This window comes from Mesitornis unicolor, unplaced genomic scaffold, assembly GCF_000695765.1.
Source record: "Mesitornis unicolor isolate BGI_N332 unplaced genomic scaffold, ASM69576v1 scaffold17263, whole genome shotgun sequence".
NCBI lineage: Eukaryota > Metazoa > Chordata > Aves > Mesitornithiformes > Mesitornithidae > Mesitornis > Mesitornis unicolor.
In genome coordinates this window covers 61,187-77,731 of record NW_010175532.1, presented here as the reverse complement: position 1 = coordinate 77,731, position 16,545 = coordinate 61,187, and the positions used below count along the sequence as shown (strand labels likewise).

The 16,545-nt window shown below is 40.2% G+C and overlaps 1 protein-coding gene across 1 annotated transcript in view; it reads right to left on the bottom strand.

The window, feature by feature from the left end:
- Window positions 1-1,350: 1,350 nt before the first annotated feature.
- Window positions 1,351-16,545, bottom strand: part of EXT2 (exostosin glycosyltransferase 2) — a 74,401-nt gene continuing 59,206 nt past the window's right edge. The window contains exons 10-13 of the mRNA XM_010181424.1: window positions 10,064-10,207; window positions 9,387-9,515; window positions 8,113-8,195; window positions 1,351-1,795 (exon numbers count right to left, since the gene is read on the bottom strand). Of these exons, the coding sequence (XP_010179726.1) occupies window positions 1,657-1,795; window positions 8,113-8,195; window positions 9,387-9,515; window positions 10,064-10,207 (495 nt within the window). The 3' untranslated portion in view covers window positions 1,351-1,656. The remainder of the gene's footprint in view (window positions 1,796-8,112; window positions 8,196-9,386; window positions 9,516-10,063; window positions 10,208-16,545) is intronic.

Sequence of the window (16,545 nt, the reverse complement as noted above, 5' to 3'; positions counted from 1 at the left end):
CATTCGCAGCACATCTACTGCATTGGGCAGTAAGATAAGTCTTAGTGGGGGTGAGACAAATAGGAGCAGATGTTTCCTGTTTCTAGCCTTTCATTTGGTTTCTGTCATTGCTGCCTATCCAGCTTAGGAGAGGGGGTCAACCGAGATGCCTAACACTTGTCTTATTGTTTGGGGTTTGGCAAAATCTGAGGAATATGGTTGCTCGCAGTGTAACAAAAAAACAGCCCATCAAGTAGAATGTCTCTGTAACCAGCAGCAATGGACATTTCCAAAGACAGTCAAATCACCCACAGTGATGTCAGTCAGTTACCAGATCTGGTAACAAGCATTTTCTCAGTGGAGCTGGGACAGAGATTCCTTTCTCAGCCTAACTTGGGACCATCTTTAATAACAAAGGGTAAGAGGTAACAGTCCAGGCAATTTTATTTCTAATTTTGCTAAATTTAATTTTCTAATTCAGGTTAATTTCAGTATTGGGAAACAATGCCAAGGCTCGTGAGAAATGAAAAGTTTCTCCAAAAGCCTTCCTAAGCTGTATGTTTCAGTGGCAGCCTGTGGCTATGTGTTCTTTAATCAAATTACAAGCAGAGGCCCAGCAGTTTTTCCAACAACGGTAATTTATAGGAGTAAGTGTATGTTAACAGTGTCCTGCACGTACACATATCCCTGTGCATTGAAGCTGTAACTGGGAATTTCTGTATATTGAAGTGTTTTACAAATCAGTACTATAACATACTGCTTGCTGAAAAAGACTCAGATATTAAAATCTTACTTCATAGCTGTTGTTCCAACATATGGCTACAATGTAAACCTGTAACCCGACTGCTCTGTTTAGATAATGAAAAGCAAAAACAAAGTAAGACCAAAAAGGTACATTTTTCCTGTACGATACAACTAATTTTGACACAGAATCACAGTCCCTTGCATGGACACAGCAGAAAACCTGAGATTTACACAGGAAGAAGGGCAGCAATTGGAGTTTTGTCCTGCAGGTCTCTGCTTTGAAGGAGACCATCCTCCCAGCTGCTGTGTGCCTCAATTCACATCAAAATAATTTAAGTAAAACAAAATGCTTTGCCCTTATAACCATGTGACAACATGCAGATTTTTTGTTGCTGATGATGTAAAAAAATAAACATTTGTCTCAGGGAAAAAAATGTTTGATACACAGTTAGTCAAGCCAACAATGAAGCTCAAAAGACAGAGGCTCACCAACTGCACAGCAATAAGCTCCTCCCAAAAGAGAGCAGCTATACACTGCAGACAGTTGTTTTGAATGGATGGATGCTTACAAACCAGAGAACTGCAACATATTTGATAGAAGAGGTCAGTCATTCCAGTCAAACCACAGAGAGCGAGATTCTGTTTTATTCTTCCAGGTGCACGGCCTCCTTTGGAGTACAGTGTATGGCTGACATTGCTGGGAGGACCCATGAATAGATTCAATCCTCTGTGAGCAAAAGAGAAGCAGTTGTTCAGCTTTCCATTACATCTTTGTGCGGTGTATAGGGAAGACAACATATCAGAATACAACATTAAACTCCCATCTTCCCCAGATGTAACCCCATCTCTAGCAATCTTTTTCTTCAGGGCCTTATATTCCTCATAGCACCTTTTCAGCTGTTTTCATCGCTCAGGTTTGTCTCACAGCTGCTTTTACAAGCTGCCGATATTGGGAAAGCTCTTCAGTTTCTCAGGAAAGTCATCTTTGTACAGGACAGGGTCAGCACGATGCTCCACCACTTTCAGAGGCATGGTTCCAAAGACAGAGGCAAACTTATTGATGCATTCAGACCTGGTGAAAGGGAAAGCAGTGTAATTAAGAACCCCAACAGCTGGGCTGGCTACCAGCTCCCACACCAACGTAACTGGTGGCAACCTTCCCTCTTGCACTTGGAAGTATTTCAGCCATGCCGGCTACTAGAAAATAAAAAGTGAGCCTCACTGCAGAGAGAACTGAAAAGAAGCTGGTGTTCTTTGATTTATCCATTTAATCACAGAGACGAGCAAGGGGATGCTGGCAGCAGCACATGTGCACATGGAGGTCAAAGCTTCCCTTCTCCCTCCCCCTAGAATTCCAGTCATTCTTAAAGCAATGTACTCGCTGTAAACCAGAACAGATTAACCGCCAACATGTCTCTTAAAGGGCCACCGTTGGGTCAATTTGGCTTATAATGAACGTTTTGCAAAAACTCAGCCTTTGTGAAAATGGAGTTCTAAAAAAAAAAATTGTTTTAAAATATGTTTTTTTTCAGGCTTCTTCAAAAGTTCTATCTTTTCTCACAAAAATAAACATGCCTCAGTGTATAGGCAGCACTGACTGTGCTGTAACTTAAAAGTGAAGCTGAATAAAAACTATGAAATGAAACCAACCAGTTTATCTTCCTTGTCTGAATAAAAGATATTGAGCAGTGAGGCATCACATTAGCACATGAAAAGATTGGACCATTGATGACTCTTTCAGTTTTAATAGTCTCAGGTGTCAGTAATGCTGTGGAAGGGAACAGCCATGTGCTTCAAAAAACAAGCAAACAGATGTTTAAACTTACACTGCTTCTTTAACTCTTTCACTGAAAGGCACAGTACCTGTGGAAGCAAGGCAGAGAAAACCTGGCTCCTCTCACCTCAGTCAGCACTCAGCTAACATTAGCCACATGCTGCACTGAACAGCTCTTACGAACTTCAGACACCAAGAATCGCAACAACAGCCCCCAACACACAAAATAAGAGAGAGCGCTGCAAGAAAACGAGTCGTGTTTCTTTTGCCATTCAAAAGGAGAAACAACAAAGAAATGAGTACTTTGGCTCAGCAATAGAGGCTGACGCGCTTGCAGGCGGTCCCAGAGCGGGTCTCTTGCTCTCCAACCACTGCACCCTCTCCCGACCCCTTTGCAGGGTTAGAGGGTCACTACAGCTCCAGGATAATTTTCCTCAACAGACCCGGTCAATCACACCAACTGAGTGTGACAGTTTTGTGATGGGGACTGCTCAACACTGCCCCAAACACTCTTTTGAAGTAGATGGGACAGCACGACTGGTTTTCAAAGGTAATTCCTCAGCCTCTGAGCCATCCCATGGCTCCCTTCTTAACTAGAGTAAATGACTGGAAAACACAGAGCCCAGGTTGTTAAAGTGCTACAACTCTACACAGCTGTTTCAAGCTATAATGGTCATATTTCAGGCCATTTTCTGGCCTGAGAAAAGTGTCAGAACACTACTTGGTATGGGGTGATACCTGAATAAGATATTTATACAGGTAAATGCAGTTATTTTACTTTCTGCTACTCTCGCATCCCCTCACACTTCTTTCTACCTCCAGATTCAAATCTCTGGACTAGGAAGCAAATGACGAGGAATTCACAGTGTAAGAGGAAACTATGTGCAGTGGGAAGCAACCTCCAGACCTAGCATCAGCACAGTTTGCTCCAGGGTAGCACAGATCTGAAACAGTAAAGGAGCCATCAGTCACGACTGAAGCAAAGAGACCCAAGTAGCTGTTTAATGTCTGCAGTAACAAGGTGAACCATTGGGAGGGTGAGCTCTGGGCCCTGAGCACAGAAAGGTTACAGTAACATGGAGAGGCAGGCGCTGAGTGTTTTCTGCAGGAACACTAAGCCGTTTCTGCTGTCTCCAAGAGATGCCCAACTTGAGATACTTTAAAGACATCTGATTTGCAGATAAGGTCAGACTTTCAAATCATGTTACTTCTGAGAAGTGTGGCCAACCGCAATCCAAGCCGTGTGCACTGGAGAAGTCTCGAGGCAGGAAAAGCACAAGCCTCACGGGTGAGGAGGTAGATGCACTGGGAGATGCGCATGTGAGAAGTGTGCACAGCTGCTGGGCCTCACTGGTTTCTGGAATACAAGAAGACTTGTAGTCTACTGGTTCAAATGCTGCCTCTGTCAGCAATGACTCCAAGACACTGCAATGTAACAGCTGCTTGGTGGCCGGTGTGAAATGAATTTGTTATCTCAGCCTGCTGCCTGGTTGGCAGGTGTCCACATCAGATCAGCCACTGTCACAACCAGAACCAAGCGGCACTTTCAGAGCAAAAGACAAAATCAAATAGATCGTGGAGACAAAATTGACCTCTTCCCTCCAGAGGTTATACTCCCAAGTCAAAGATGAGGTCTTATGAGAAAGTACCAAGATGGAATCTCTCTACAGCCAAACTTATCCTGGTGGCAAGACCAACCAAGCATACCAGTACAATATCTTTAATCACCAAGAAACCACTTCATTGTTAAAGAAATGAAAAACGGAAAAATCAGTATGATCTAATCATTCTGGCTGAATTAGAAAAGTTGGTCCTCAGGAAACATCAAATTCAAAGATCAGAAACAGGCCTTCTGAGATGAAAGAAATGTCATACACAAGCCACAAAATCTGTTCGAAGGAAACCTGCCACTTTCCAAAAATTACATCTTCTGCACTGAACTAAATCACTTGCATTCCAAAGCCTTTGCCACTTTTGGACAATGTAAACCAGAAAGGCTATCTAGAACTTTAAACATTCAAAGTTAGGTAGCCAAGAGAATGTAACATGTCATCGTAACATGGAGGGAAGGTGTTTTTCTTGGCTGTGTCGATAGGTTTGCAAATTCGTACTAACAGAGGCATGCCTGCATCCGAGTATTATTCATTTTTTCCTTCCTCTGCCAACAACATGCAGTTGTGCTCAACAAGGAATTAAGATTCTGTGAGGTGAGGAATTGAAAGCCCTGTTTCTCCTGGCAGATTGAGTGAGCTTCATATCTGTTGAGGTCTCTCTTAATCAGTTTCCTCTCCCCTACAACCCAAATATTTTTTTGGCAGGGTAACTCTGCACCAGCAGCCCTTGGCCAACTGTTCCCTGGTCAGTTTGCCTCTTAAGGGAATGGCTTCCTATTTTGACTCTAACAAATATTTACAAGTCCTAAATAAGACACTGCTGTGAATGTTGCTGCAGAAGCAGCTCAGCCCTTTGTTGTATTTACTTTACGGGCAGTTGCCTTCTAGGCTGCATTTTACAGAGTTCTCCACTTTTGAGAGCCAGATGCAAAGACGCTGAAGGCAGAAAACTGGTTGCTACTTAAAGAGCACCTGTAAATACAGGGATTATGAGATTCTGCTACAGCTTCTTCTGTGACCTGATGTAAAGGCTAACCTAGGGCAAGAAGTGGATGCTTGGTTCAAAGCTTTCTTTAGCCAATGTATTTTAATGATGGAGCTCTATAACCCTGGGGACTGAAGTCTTTTGTTTATCTCAGAGAAATTACACAGCAGGAAAAACAGAGAGTTGGTTTTCCCATGATTCACAGTACTGGCCAAAAAAAAATAATTTAAAAATCTCTTAGTAAGAGAGAGTTCAACTGCACCATCTTTCCTTTGTGTCTGCTGAGAGTGTCAAAAGGCCCAACAGAACTGCTTAGTTACACGTTTCTCCTGGACCGATCTCCACAACTGACTTCTCAAACCTTTTATACTTAGAAAACAATCATCTGGCAGTTGCTGGGCATCTCTGCTATTTCTGAACCAGAAACCTAACACTTAATGTTGTGCATGCCCATGACAACCCTGATATACTGTTTGCTTCACAAGCAGTGGGTTGATCCCTGGATATCCGGGCGAGTAATTAGCTCAAACTACCTGCTCGCTATTTCTGAATGCTAACAAAACAAAGAGTCCAGCACTTTCGCAAGCTGCAACTGAAGCTGACAATGGCTTTTTGCCTGATACCCCAGGTACTGCTCTTGGTACCCAACACTGTAAAGGTATTTGTACAAAGTTATTCCTTTATAAAGGCAAGGATTCCCTGATGCATGCACTTTTTCCATTCAGCTTCTCTCCTGATCCTGAAAACAGCTGGTGTGTATATACCTACATACATATGTGTGTGCATATATACATATACACATACATATACACGAGCCATAAGAACCTTACCACTAAGTTAGGAAAATTTGCTCTAGCTGTTGCTATCATTTACTATCCACTTACAATGAATAGCTAGCTTAGAAGACTCAAAAAAGGAAACCCTTTCAGATTTTCAAATAACTCCCTTATATTGGAGATACATAATAACAACACAGGGCAAGAAGGTACTAGGTGTAGCATGCAGTTTCAGTATGACATTAACGATCTTCAAAATGAAGCCTGAATACACCCACACTGTATATCCCCCTAGATTTTGTCCTGCACCCAGACTCAATCCCAGCATGTACTCTTTTGGCTGGGCAAATAAAAGTATGTGGATTTGCAGCCAATCTAACATTTCCCACAACCCAGTTATCTCCACTGTTGGAAACTAAAGAGAAGCAAAGCAACAGTTCAAACGTGTTCTCAATAAACTGTCAATGATACTTTACTCTGAGGATACAAGGATTGCTGTAGACATGGAAACATGACCTCTACCCTGCATCACAATGCACTTCGGAGCAAAAATCACCTTTTCATCTTCTGTTTTTATAGTGTTCACCTTAACGAGAACCTAGTTCATGACAAAAATCCTATATGCTGTTGTAATGCTACTAGTATGATCACCAGAAAGCCTCAACTAGCTTCAGGCGGTCCATGCTGTAAGACAGTGCAGAACTGCTAGACACGGGACAACGTCTTGTGCTTCTCCTTCCACTGACATAGATCTACAAAGCTTTCAGCCCCTTCCTTAATAAGTTTTCTGCAGAGTAATTTTTACCATCTTCATAGGGTACATTTTACATCCGACTTGCATACTCCCTTTTTTTAAATCCAGACCTATTATACATCCAGTCTACATGCTTTGTCACTAACCTTGGCAGTTATGCTCTTCAGTGCCTGGCATGATGCTTGGTTAATAATCCATCAGGCAAATGATGTATGTGTTTTTGTGTGTTGTGCAATATGCGCAATGTGCATCAAACACATGTATGCACTCTTGTAAATAAGCCCCAAACCTACTAACCAGTTTTGCATTAGTTCACTGCATATATTACTGTATATAAATATAATTTACATCGCTAAAGGCCAGTAAATGGGTACAACACTTTAAATTTGCTGAGTACTACAGAAGGCAGAAAAAAGCTTAGTGTTAAGATGATAACCACGGTAACTGGCAAGATAATCATGTTAGGTCTCTTTGCAAATCTCAAAGGGTCTATTTTAAATAGAGGTAATTATTTAATTTTTTTTTTGTCACTCCTTCTGGTTGTCTATTCCAGCATTATGGCTACCCCTGCTTACCTACCCTATCAATTACATGGCTGCAAATTATTTTTCCCAGAGTTTGCAGGAGAGATGTAACAGCCCAAAAAGCCCAAAGTAAAATGCCTTTGTCAGTCCTAGATCTCAAGTTAATTCCATCTAATAACTAGTACGTGCATTTACTGTTAGCTAGCCCTTTTCAAACATGGGTGTTGAACAGCTTTGTAAAAGTGAAGAAACCTTCCCTCATTTTACACATTCAGAAGTCAAAGTAGGACAAAGTTCAGTGCCTTGGTCAAGGTTGGAAAGCCATTTTACTGTAAAGCAGGGAATGCAACTCTTATACTTACCAACTTCCAGTATTTCACTCTAAACATTCACTGCTTTTCCAAATACATACTTCATTTCAAAATTAAATTCTCCCCCCCAAAATAATAATGCTGCCATTGTTTAAAAATGCGACATACAATTGTGTGGGTAAATGCCCTTCATTAGTGGAAGCAATGTGCTTTGGAGGAAAGACAATGTACAAACATCAATTCAAATAACATTATTAATAATTTATATCCTTGTTACTCTTTGGTAAGCTAGCAACTGTCTGGTTTAAAAAAAATAAATCTCATGCTCAGTTGATGTTCCACAGTAAAACAGAAATGTGGTATTACCAGAAGTACTGCCAACAACTTGAATTTCATATGTGTGTCCTTAATGCTTTACAGCAAAGCTGCTAAAAATTGTGCCCTTTTAAAGTCCTTTATTGTAGTAGTCCTCTTTACAGTTTCATATCATCCATTGTAGGAATGGCTTATGCTGATCAAACCCATTCTTTCAAAATCAGTAATTTACAGAAACACAATCAGTGAGCATTTTTTATCCTAATTGAATGAAACACAGAATAAGATTCTAGAGATCAGAACAAGGCAATCAGAGGAATAAAGAGTGGTCACTCACCTTTCTACCATATGTGTCTGGTCCAGTGATAACCCATCAATTGCTGTGCATTCTGGACATTTGAACTTCTTCCGTGGGGTCACCTGCAGAAAGGCACGCCAGATATCATCAAATATCAACAGAAGGGACATTAATCTCCTTGCACAGAGAGCAGCGCAATGCTTCTGAACATGCCTGCAGTGTAAGCTGAGCTGTCTCAAAAGAGGGGGGTGTTTTTAGAAAAAGAAAAAAAGCCACTCCATTCCTCCATTCAGTTCCATCTGGCCCGGTTGACTGCAAAATTCACAGGGGCCCAATAAAAACGGCTTGGAGGGGTTTTTCCTTCTGTAACTGAAAAGAAGTGGCGATGACAAGCTCCTTAATTCCTGTTTAATGACTGTTTTCTCACTGCCAAGGTCCCTGTATAAACACCATTTGTTCTTGCAGCCATAACAGCGATGAAATATAGCTTCCCATACTTCACCATAACGTTAATCCAACAGACGCTCTTTTGCTCACTCCAGTTAATAGCTGACTGGCAAACTCTGCAAGACCCTCCGAATTGCAGAGAGGTGCCAAATTACTCTGCTGTGCCCTCATACAGCTCAAAAACTTTTCCAGCAAAAGCACACACTTTATCTTCTAAAGACTCTTCCAGGAAACACAGCCACCAGTCCCAGTAAATGATGATGGACAGATGGGAAAATGGACCCTGCTAATTGAAGTAACGCCTGGTGGCCCCTAAATCTCATTCCAAGTTGACACACTTCGAAATGAATGTACAGAGTGAATGTCCAGACCTGAAAACGTGTCGAAACATGTCAGGAAATTAATTCAGGGATAAAAAGTTCATTTAAAGCTGATCTTGCAATTAACATTCTTGCAATTAACATTCCTATAAATCAGCTGTTGGCAGGCCATGACAGAGTGAGCTGTGGACAGTTGGCAATTTCTTTCCTCTAGTGATCTCAAATAGTTAAAATATATGTATGTGGGCGTGTATATATACACACACATATATAGCTACCATTTAAATTACCTTTTTCATACCTCATCTAGATGCCTAAAATAACCACCAGAAACAACTGGTAAAAACCAATTCTCTGTTCCCAGATAGCATAAAAGTTCTACTAAAAGGGCTTTTCTACCATGGACGGAGAACAAGACACCATACCAGGGCTAAATGAGAGGAAAAGGAAGATGAAGTAATATATTGAAGCCTACTAAATAAATATATATATGACTGTACATCGTGTTTTTAAACTCTGTAAAGCTAAACTGCAGGAAAGTCCCACCTTTATGACTGATTTGCCAGTGACATTTGCCACTAGAAAATTCATGGCAATATCTTCACAGTTCATGTGAGCATCCACCCAGTTCTTGATGTCTCCAGGCATTTTGTAGGTGTAAAGATAGTTGAAATACTGTAGGATAGAGGGAGACAGAAGATAACTTTAAATACAGATACAGTAATTATAAGACTCTAAAGATTTCAGTCACTGAACAGCAGGCAGCTAAAGATGGATTATGGGCAAACTGTGATACTGCCTTCAGCCAAGGACTGCTTTAGCAGATAGAAAATAATTTTTGGGTGCTTAATTGCATAATTACTCCTTTCCTAACCAGTACACAAATTTTTTTACAACTGGATTTCTTTTCTTAAACCGCTAGCTACGAAGCTACAATTACTGTAAATTTTGCTATGCAGTTACAGGTCATGCAAACTGGCATGTACAGAGTTCTGTAGGTTAATGAAGGCAATGGTTTTATTTTATGGGTAGGAAAAAAATCAGCAGTTGTTTCCACAGCAACTGAAAGAAAAAGGCTTAGGGAAAGTGTGTGATTGGTTCTCTGATTGCTGTATAAAACATTATCATGGCACCACAAAACACTCACAGAACGAAGACAGAAACAGCTCTTTAAGAAAAAAAGGTTCATGTTGTACATTAGTGTACTACAAGTTGTGTATCACCTTGTGATAAAACGCTGCCCCAGTGAGCACCATTGAAACTTCATTGGTCCATTCTGATTCATATTTCCATTTGTTCATCTCATGGTCCCAAAGATGCAGGCGGCCTGGATATCCAACCAACCTGTCAGGGAACTCACGCCAAACCTGGAGAGAAAAAGATGTGACATGCTGCTAATCAGGCCTGCACAGCAAGCAAACGCAAATGTGCAGACACAACACATCTGCTATGGGAGGGTAGAGTTACAGTGGTGCAGAGACCACTTCAATTCTTCTAAGTCCCTATTCTTGAAATCGGAAACTGCCTGGAAGAAGCACAAAAAAGCCCAAGGTGGCTTTGGAAGGACCCTGCAACTCAGGGAAGCCATACCCCAGAGCCAAAGGCCACTAAAGCAATACTAACTTCCCTGTTGTAAAGAAATACAACCGACTATTCAAAAATATTTTAACAATAACTAAAACCAAGCATGACTAAAATTGAACTTTTGATGTTAACTTCAGTAGATACAGCAACAACCTAACTACTTTCACAGCTGGCTTTGGATCTAACCAACCTCCTTCCTTTGATAGCAACAGGCTTAAAACAGGCTTACATTTTAATATTTCTGGTATTCTTTAGTGGGTGCTTGGATGGATCTACTGCTACATGGAAGGCCTCTTTGCCCTTGACTTGTTCCAGACAGCTGGATACAATCAAGATACCATCCTTGTCACTCCACACATTATTTTGTAGCTGACCACAAGAACAAAACACAGTAGACAAGAACAAGGAGAAGGGCATCATTAACGCAACCCCAGTTCTCCACACTGCTGGCCACATTAAATAATGGACAATTTTTGCATTAGGAAAAAAAGGGAGAAAGGATTATAATTAGGAGTGTCTGGATGTTATTTGCTTGCTAAATACACAGTATGTCTTTTTGCTGATCAGTAATGAAGTTATTATTTATCTGCATTATTTGCTGACAATTTACTAAAAATTTATCCTTCAATCCAAACAACTGCTTTCCAACTGTTTGTTGGAAGAATACAAGTCTTGCCTCTTGAACACACAGTGTTAGGTCACGAGAGTTTCTGTTTCAGGTTGGCAGTGTGTAAATAAACAAACATCCACAAATTTCACTGTACATGGAAGATAAACATCAACAATAAAACTTCTCCTAATCGCCAAAGGTCACTGCACTAACAAACCTCTTTTCTCTGTACAAAAGGCAGGGGAACCCTACAGTTGAATTTGCACCATCCTGCAAACCTCACCTCAGCAGCAGTTCACTTTGGGCGCTTTTTATGTGCCAGTACATTTCAGCTGGGAGGCCTGGGCTATAAGGACTCTATGCAAGTATTTTGTCAAAGTAAATACAATAAAACAATCAGCTTTAGGTTACTGCTTCTGTATCTACATTTCTGTGATTTTGCAGTACTATATACCTTTTCATCTACACATCTCAACACGTTTTATTGCTGTCAGTTAATATAGCTTCAGAATCCCATGATGAGTGCAGTTATTATTTCAAACGTACAGATGAGGAAACCTGCCAAAAATCATACAGGAAACAAGAATGGGAACCAGATCTTCTGACTCCCTGACTTGTACTTTATCCAGAAATCAATCTTTCCAGACAGTTCTAGGGCACAAGTACTGGGATAGTATTTAGATGGGACAATGCTCTAACTCACGGCGCTTGAAAGCAGAGATGATTTGCAACTCAAGGAAGAGAATTCATAGGATGTTGTTACAAGTTGGTGCCATCAGGTAATTAAAAATAATACCGATTTTTGGCAGGTAAGTCAGTGGGGGCTTGAGATACCTCTTTTGACATATCAAAACATTAACAAAGAAAAAGAAATAAAGGTATGGCTGCTCCCTCTTCCCAAATTCCTCACTCTCTAGGACTCAGAAATTTAATTATTCAATTTTTATTTTTTTTTTAAACCTGACTATTAAAATGCCCATCTCTCAGCTGTTGGAATGCACCACCACATAAACTACTGAGACCCAATGAAGGACTTGATAGAACACTACAGATCTGCACCATACCGGGCTAAGAATTCTTGTCGAGGGAATGGCATGCGGATTAAAGGCAGCTGAAAGAAAGATTAAACTCAGCTACTGCTTCCCAAAGGACTTCAGTGCCTTCACCACACAGAACCACAGGTTCATATCCCTTCCAGTTTTTGCTCTCGGTGTCATCTTCACCTTTTATGTCCAAGCAACATAAAATAAAAGTCAACTATAATGCATGTTACTCATACAGATTTCTCTGTATTACTGTAAGCTCAATCCTACCCTGATTCTGGCCTCTGAAAACTGTCAGTGAGATGCATCTAAAAAATAACTTCGTTGCTTTACACAAAGATCCCTTTTTCAAGTAATGCTATCAAAGTCAGTGGAAAAACTTGGCTTTTTCATAATGTTCATCACTAGCTCATTCAATGGTAATTCCTGGAAAGGCTCCAAATAGCTGCATCCAGCTCATTGCCCAGATCCATACATAAGTTTTGAGCCAAAATTAATATATACAGCTACTGCTTATAAAGAAGCTTTCAGACTAAAAACAGTGGTAATGATTCCTATACTACTCTCAATTTTGTACTACTGTTCATTTTCCTGTTTGATGGTTGCCTGTAATTGATGAGTCTGTCAGGAATACATTCCATTTTAGCCAGTGATCTTACTAGCTTTCTCAAACTAAAGGACAGCCTGATTCGATACTGGTAAGGGACACATCCAAGGAAAAACATACTGCCAAGTGAAGAGAAGGTATGCTTCTCTGCAGACAGCACTTTTCCAATGACTCTGCTAGGCAGCCCTGAAGAGAAGTATTTTTGGACAAAGCATGTCCCAGATGAAAAGTGAAACAAAAGTTCTGACTTGGTAGTTCTAACAGAAGTCTTGTAAAAGACACCAAGAGAAAATGAGAGTAATTTTGTTTCCAGGTTGAGTTCCCCAAATGACATAAACAGCCCAGCTAAAACACCCTCCTGGTCTCACCTCTCCGCAGTTCTCTCTGTCTCCTAAGCCTCAACTACTCTGCGCTGTTTGGCTGCGCCATCAGAACGACTGCCCAAGCCCATTCTCCATTCAGCCAGAGCACAGAGAATCACTTCCTCTTCCAGAACATGGTGCAACATATACGCATTATTTTTATTAGACTACATTAAGTCACATGCACCTTCAGGAACTGGCTACTTATAAGCAGAAAATTTTAAAACTGAATAAACAGAAAAATCATCAGTGTTTCCAAAGATACCATGGCGATGTTGTAAGAATGAAACATTGACTATCCTCTACAAATGAAAGAAAACCCAACCAATTATCATGCCTTATCTCTGCCCTTAGCCACGTCCACTCCTAATTCTGCCCCACTTCTCAAAGGGATGTCTCACGCTTTCACTAAAATGCAAAGCAAAATGTAAACACGAAGCTCATTAAGGTATACACACAATGCACACAATTTGCAAAATTACTTCAATTTGAAGAGCTTTGAATGTGGCCAGCAGTTCTCCATGGGTAAGTCTTCTGAGAAGCAGAGTTACATTACTCCTCCTCAAAGGAATGCTGAAAAATACACTTTTAACAGTCAAAATGGGTATGGAAGAATTCCTCTAAAGAAGGCACTCGAACCTTATGATGATTTTAGCCTAGTGAAATACGCAATTCATCAGGGAGTCGATTTTTTTTTTTAAAGAATGACAGAGACATGAAGCACTGAAAACCAGCTCTGAGAAAGAGTAAGATCATCTACTAGCAGAAGGCAAAAAGCTTCCAACGGAAAAAAACACAAACTTAGTCATGCACCAAAAATATTTTCAGTGAACAAAAACCATGGACTCAGAGCAATAATCCCAATTTACACTATTTCTATTATTGCTGTAATAAAAATACTTTGTCTTTGTAAGGACAAAGTGCTGCATAAGAAATCTTCATGAACTTCATACTCAGAAACTGTTATCTCCACTTTTCAGGGTGATGAAAGTGCTAAGCCATCTGCCCCGAGGCCAGCTGAGATGCAGATGTAGGAGCATTACAACACATGCTTTTGGTCTCGCATCCACACACCAAACACTTCAGAAGCAGCCAATTGCTCTGCTTTAATTTTTAAAGGTTATCATAATCTAAACCTCGCTCCTTTTTGGGGATCTCTCAGATACTACCTCTGTGAACAACAAAAATCAGTAAATGAGGAAAAAGTTGTCTAGTCCCAACAGGTTTTTTTTCCCAGTCATGTCTGTGATTTCACCACATAACTTAACAGAAACGCCTTTTTTTAAAGTCAGAATGTCATGGGTATTCTTCAGCTGCCTTAATATAGCAGCACACTGGGACTATTTTTCTGCTTGCTCCAATAGATTTATGCAATGTCATAAATCACTGCACCATAATAGGTCTCCTTTAACAAGTAAAAGACGTCTGACACTTTGAGTGTTACTGTAATTTTTTATGGCTGAAAGTGTACAGAGATCAAAGTTTTCTGGTTTTTTTAGGCTTGCTCTATACATTCAGACAAGTCTGTGACAGAGGGGTTTTGCCACATGTTTAAATGTAAAGTCTCAAGGATGTCAGGAGGAGAAAAGAAAATTACTGGATGTCACGTTTCCAGCCTTTCTTATGACCAAAGCAGAAGCGGACATACTTTTAAAAGAAAACTTTCTAGTAACATTATATGCTGCTACTGTTCCCTCTGGATTCCCCTGCAAATGAGTCAAGAGCTTGAGAGATACTTTTCTGGTAACACACATAAACAGATAAATAAATTATCACAAGCTGAGGACAATTTAAACATCTGGAAGTCAGCTCAGGCCTGTCAAACAAGTCACAGACACTCAGAGACAGGAAAGATCAATCTTCAGCCCCTGATTTCTGCGCCAGGGAGTGGGATCTACATCACCCAGACTCTGTATGAGGAAAATCGCGTATTTATAAAATAATCTGCTGTGCTTCTGTATTGAAAGACATTTATATTAATTTACTTTACAGGGAACAATTTTTTAAAAAGCAATCTCAAAATATAAGGATTCAAACTAACCACGGGTTTGTCTCAACTATCTGCTCAGTAAGGCATTTTAACTTTCCATCAATGTGGTTTGGTTGTATAGTAAGCTAAATTCCCAGGATCAAAAAGGAATAGGATTTATAATAAAATGCAAAAATCTGCAAAAGCAATAGATTTTAGTCTGCCAGACTAAATAATCTTGTGTCCAAACAGCTACATTCAGACACTGAATCTAAGGACTGTTGCTCAGATAGTCCCTGCAACCAATGCATATGGTCCGCAGAAGGCCAATAAATTATAGCCAGCACAGTCCAGCAGCTAGACCTGGGATGAAGAGCTGTAAGTCCCAACTGCCACCTAATCACACTGACTACAGCGGAATTCACATCAACTTTTCTTTGCCTCTGCTTTATTTTTGTGATAATCCTTTCCAGTCTAAGTGAGCAGACTCAAAAAACCTTAAATTACAGATTTTCTACAGTGAGGATGTTTAAAGTAATGCTTCAGACACACGAGCACCACAGTTCTGCTTCTCACGACTTCTGGCTGACACAGCTGAAACTCAGCTGCAGCTTGAATCTCCGCTTCGAAGCCCTCCAAGCCTGCTTTGCCAGTAGCAGAGATTCATTTGGAACTACTTACATAGTCACTTAGGTTTTTCAAAAACTCCTTTTTATTTACTTTGAGACAGCCCGATGAAAATGAAAATCAAACTGGAAATGGAGCCAGGATTTACACAGCATGCACATTATGGATTTGCTATCTTTCATCCCATCAATTCACCCTCAACACTAGTAGTTATAAGTGCCAACACAGATAAAAGTAAGTCAAGCTTGCAAAACTGCCAACAGTTGATTGCTTTGCTGTTGCAGTGCAGTGCTTAAAACATTCAGAGTAGACAACGGAGTACAGAGAAGGCATACGTGGCCAAAAACCCCTTCCTTCAGTTGTCTTCTCTTCATTCCATCTTTCACACTGCATGTACTAACCCGTTACTCTTACACTGGCAAGGAAAGTATTTCCTTTCTGGAGACACACATGATAGATTAAACCTCTGTCTCCACTACTTAACATCTTTGTTATTACATCAGCATACCTACATCACCACAAGTCATTTCTTGGGTCCAAAAGCTCATTACTCGCTAACAGTCACTTTCACTTGAGAGGAAGAAAGAGCCGTTTTTTACCACATATGTATTCACATTGAAGAAATACTTCCAACATCTCTTAAAAAATATTTTCTTGTGTTAACAACTGCACTTTGTTAAAATGACTGTTAAAAAGGAGAAAAACTATCAATTTACTTTGCTTTCTAACTTTAGAATAGTGGTTTTCATTATTTCACTCAATTTAGGTAATAGTTTCATTTCTAGCTTTCATGTATGAAGCCCAGTGTTGTTTTGCTCTTGATATTGCAGTTACAGGTGTGATTACATGATTCAAATCTTTCTTAAAATATGACATTTTCTAACATTTCTGATTTATTTACAA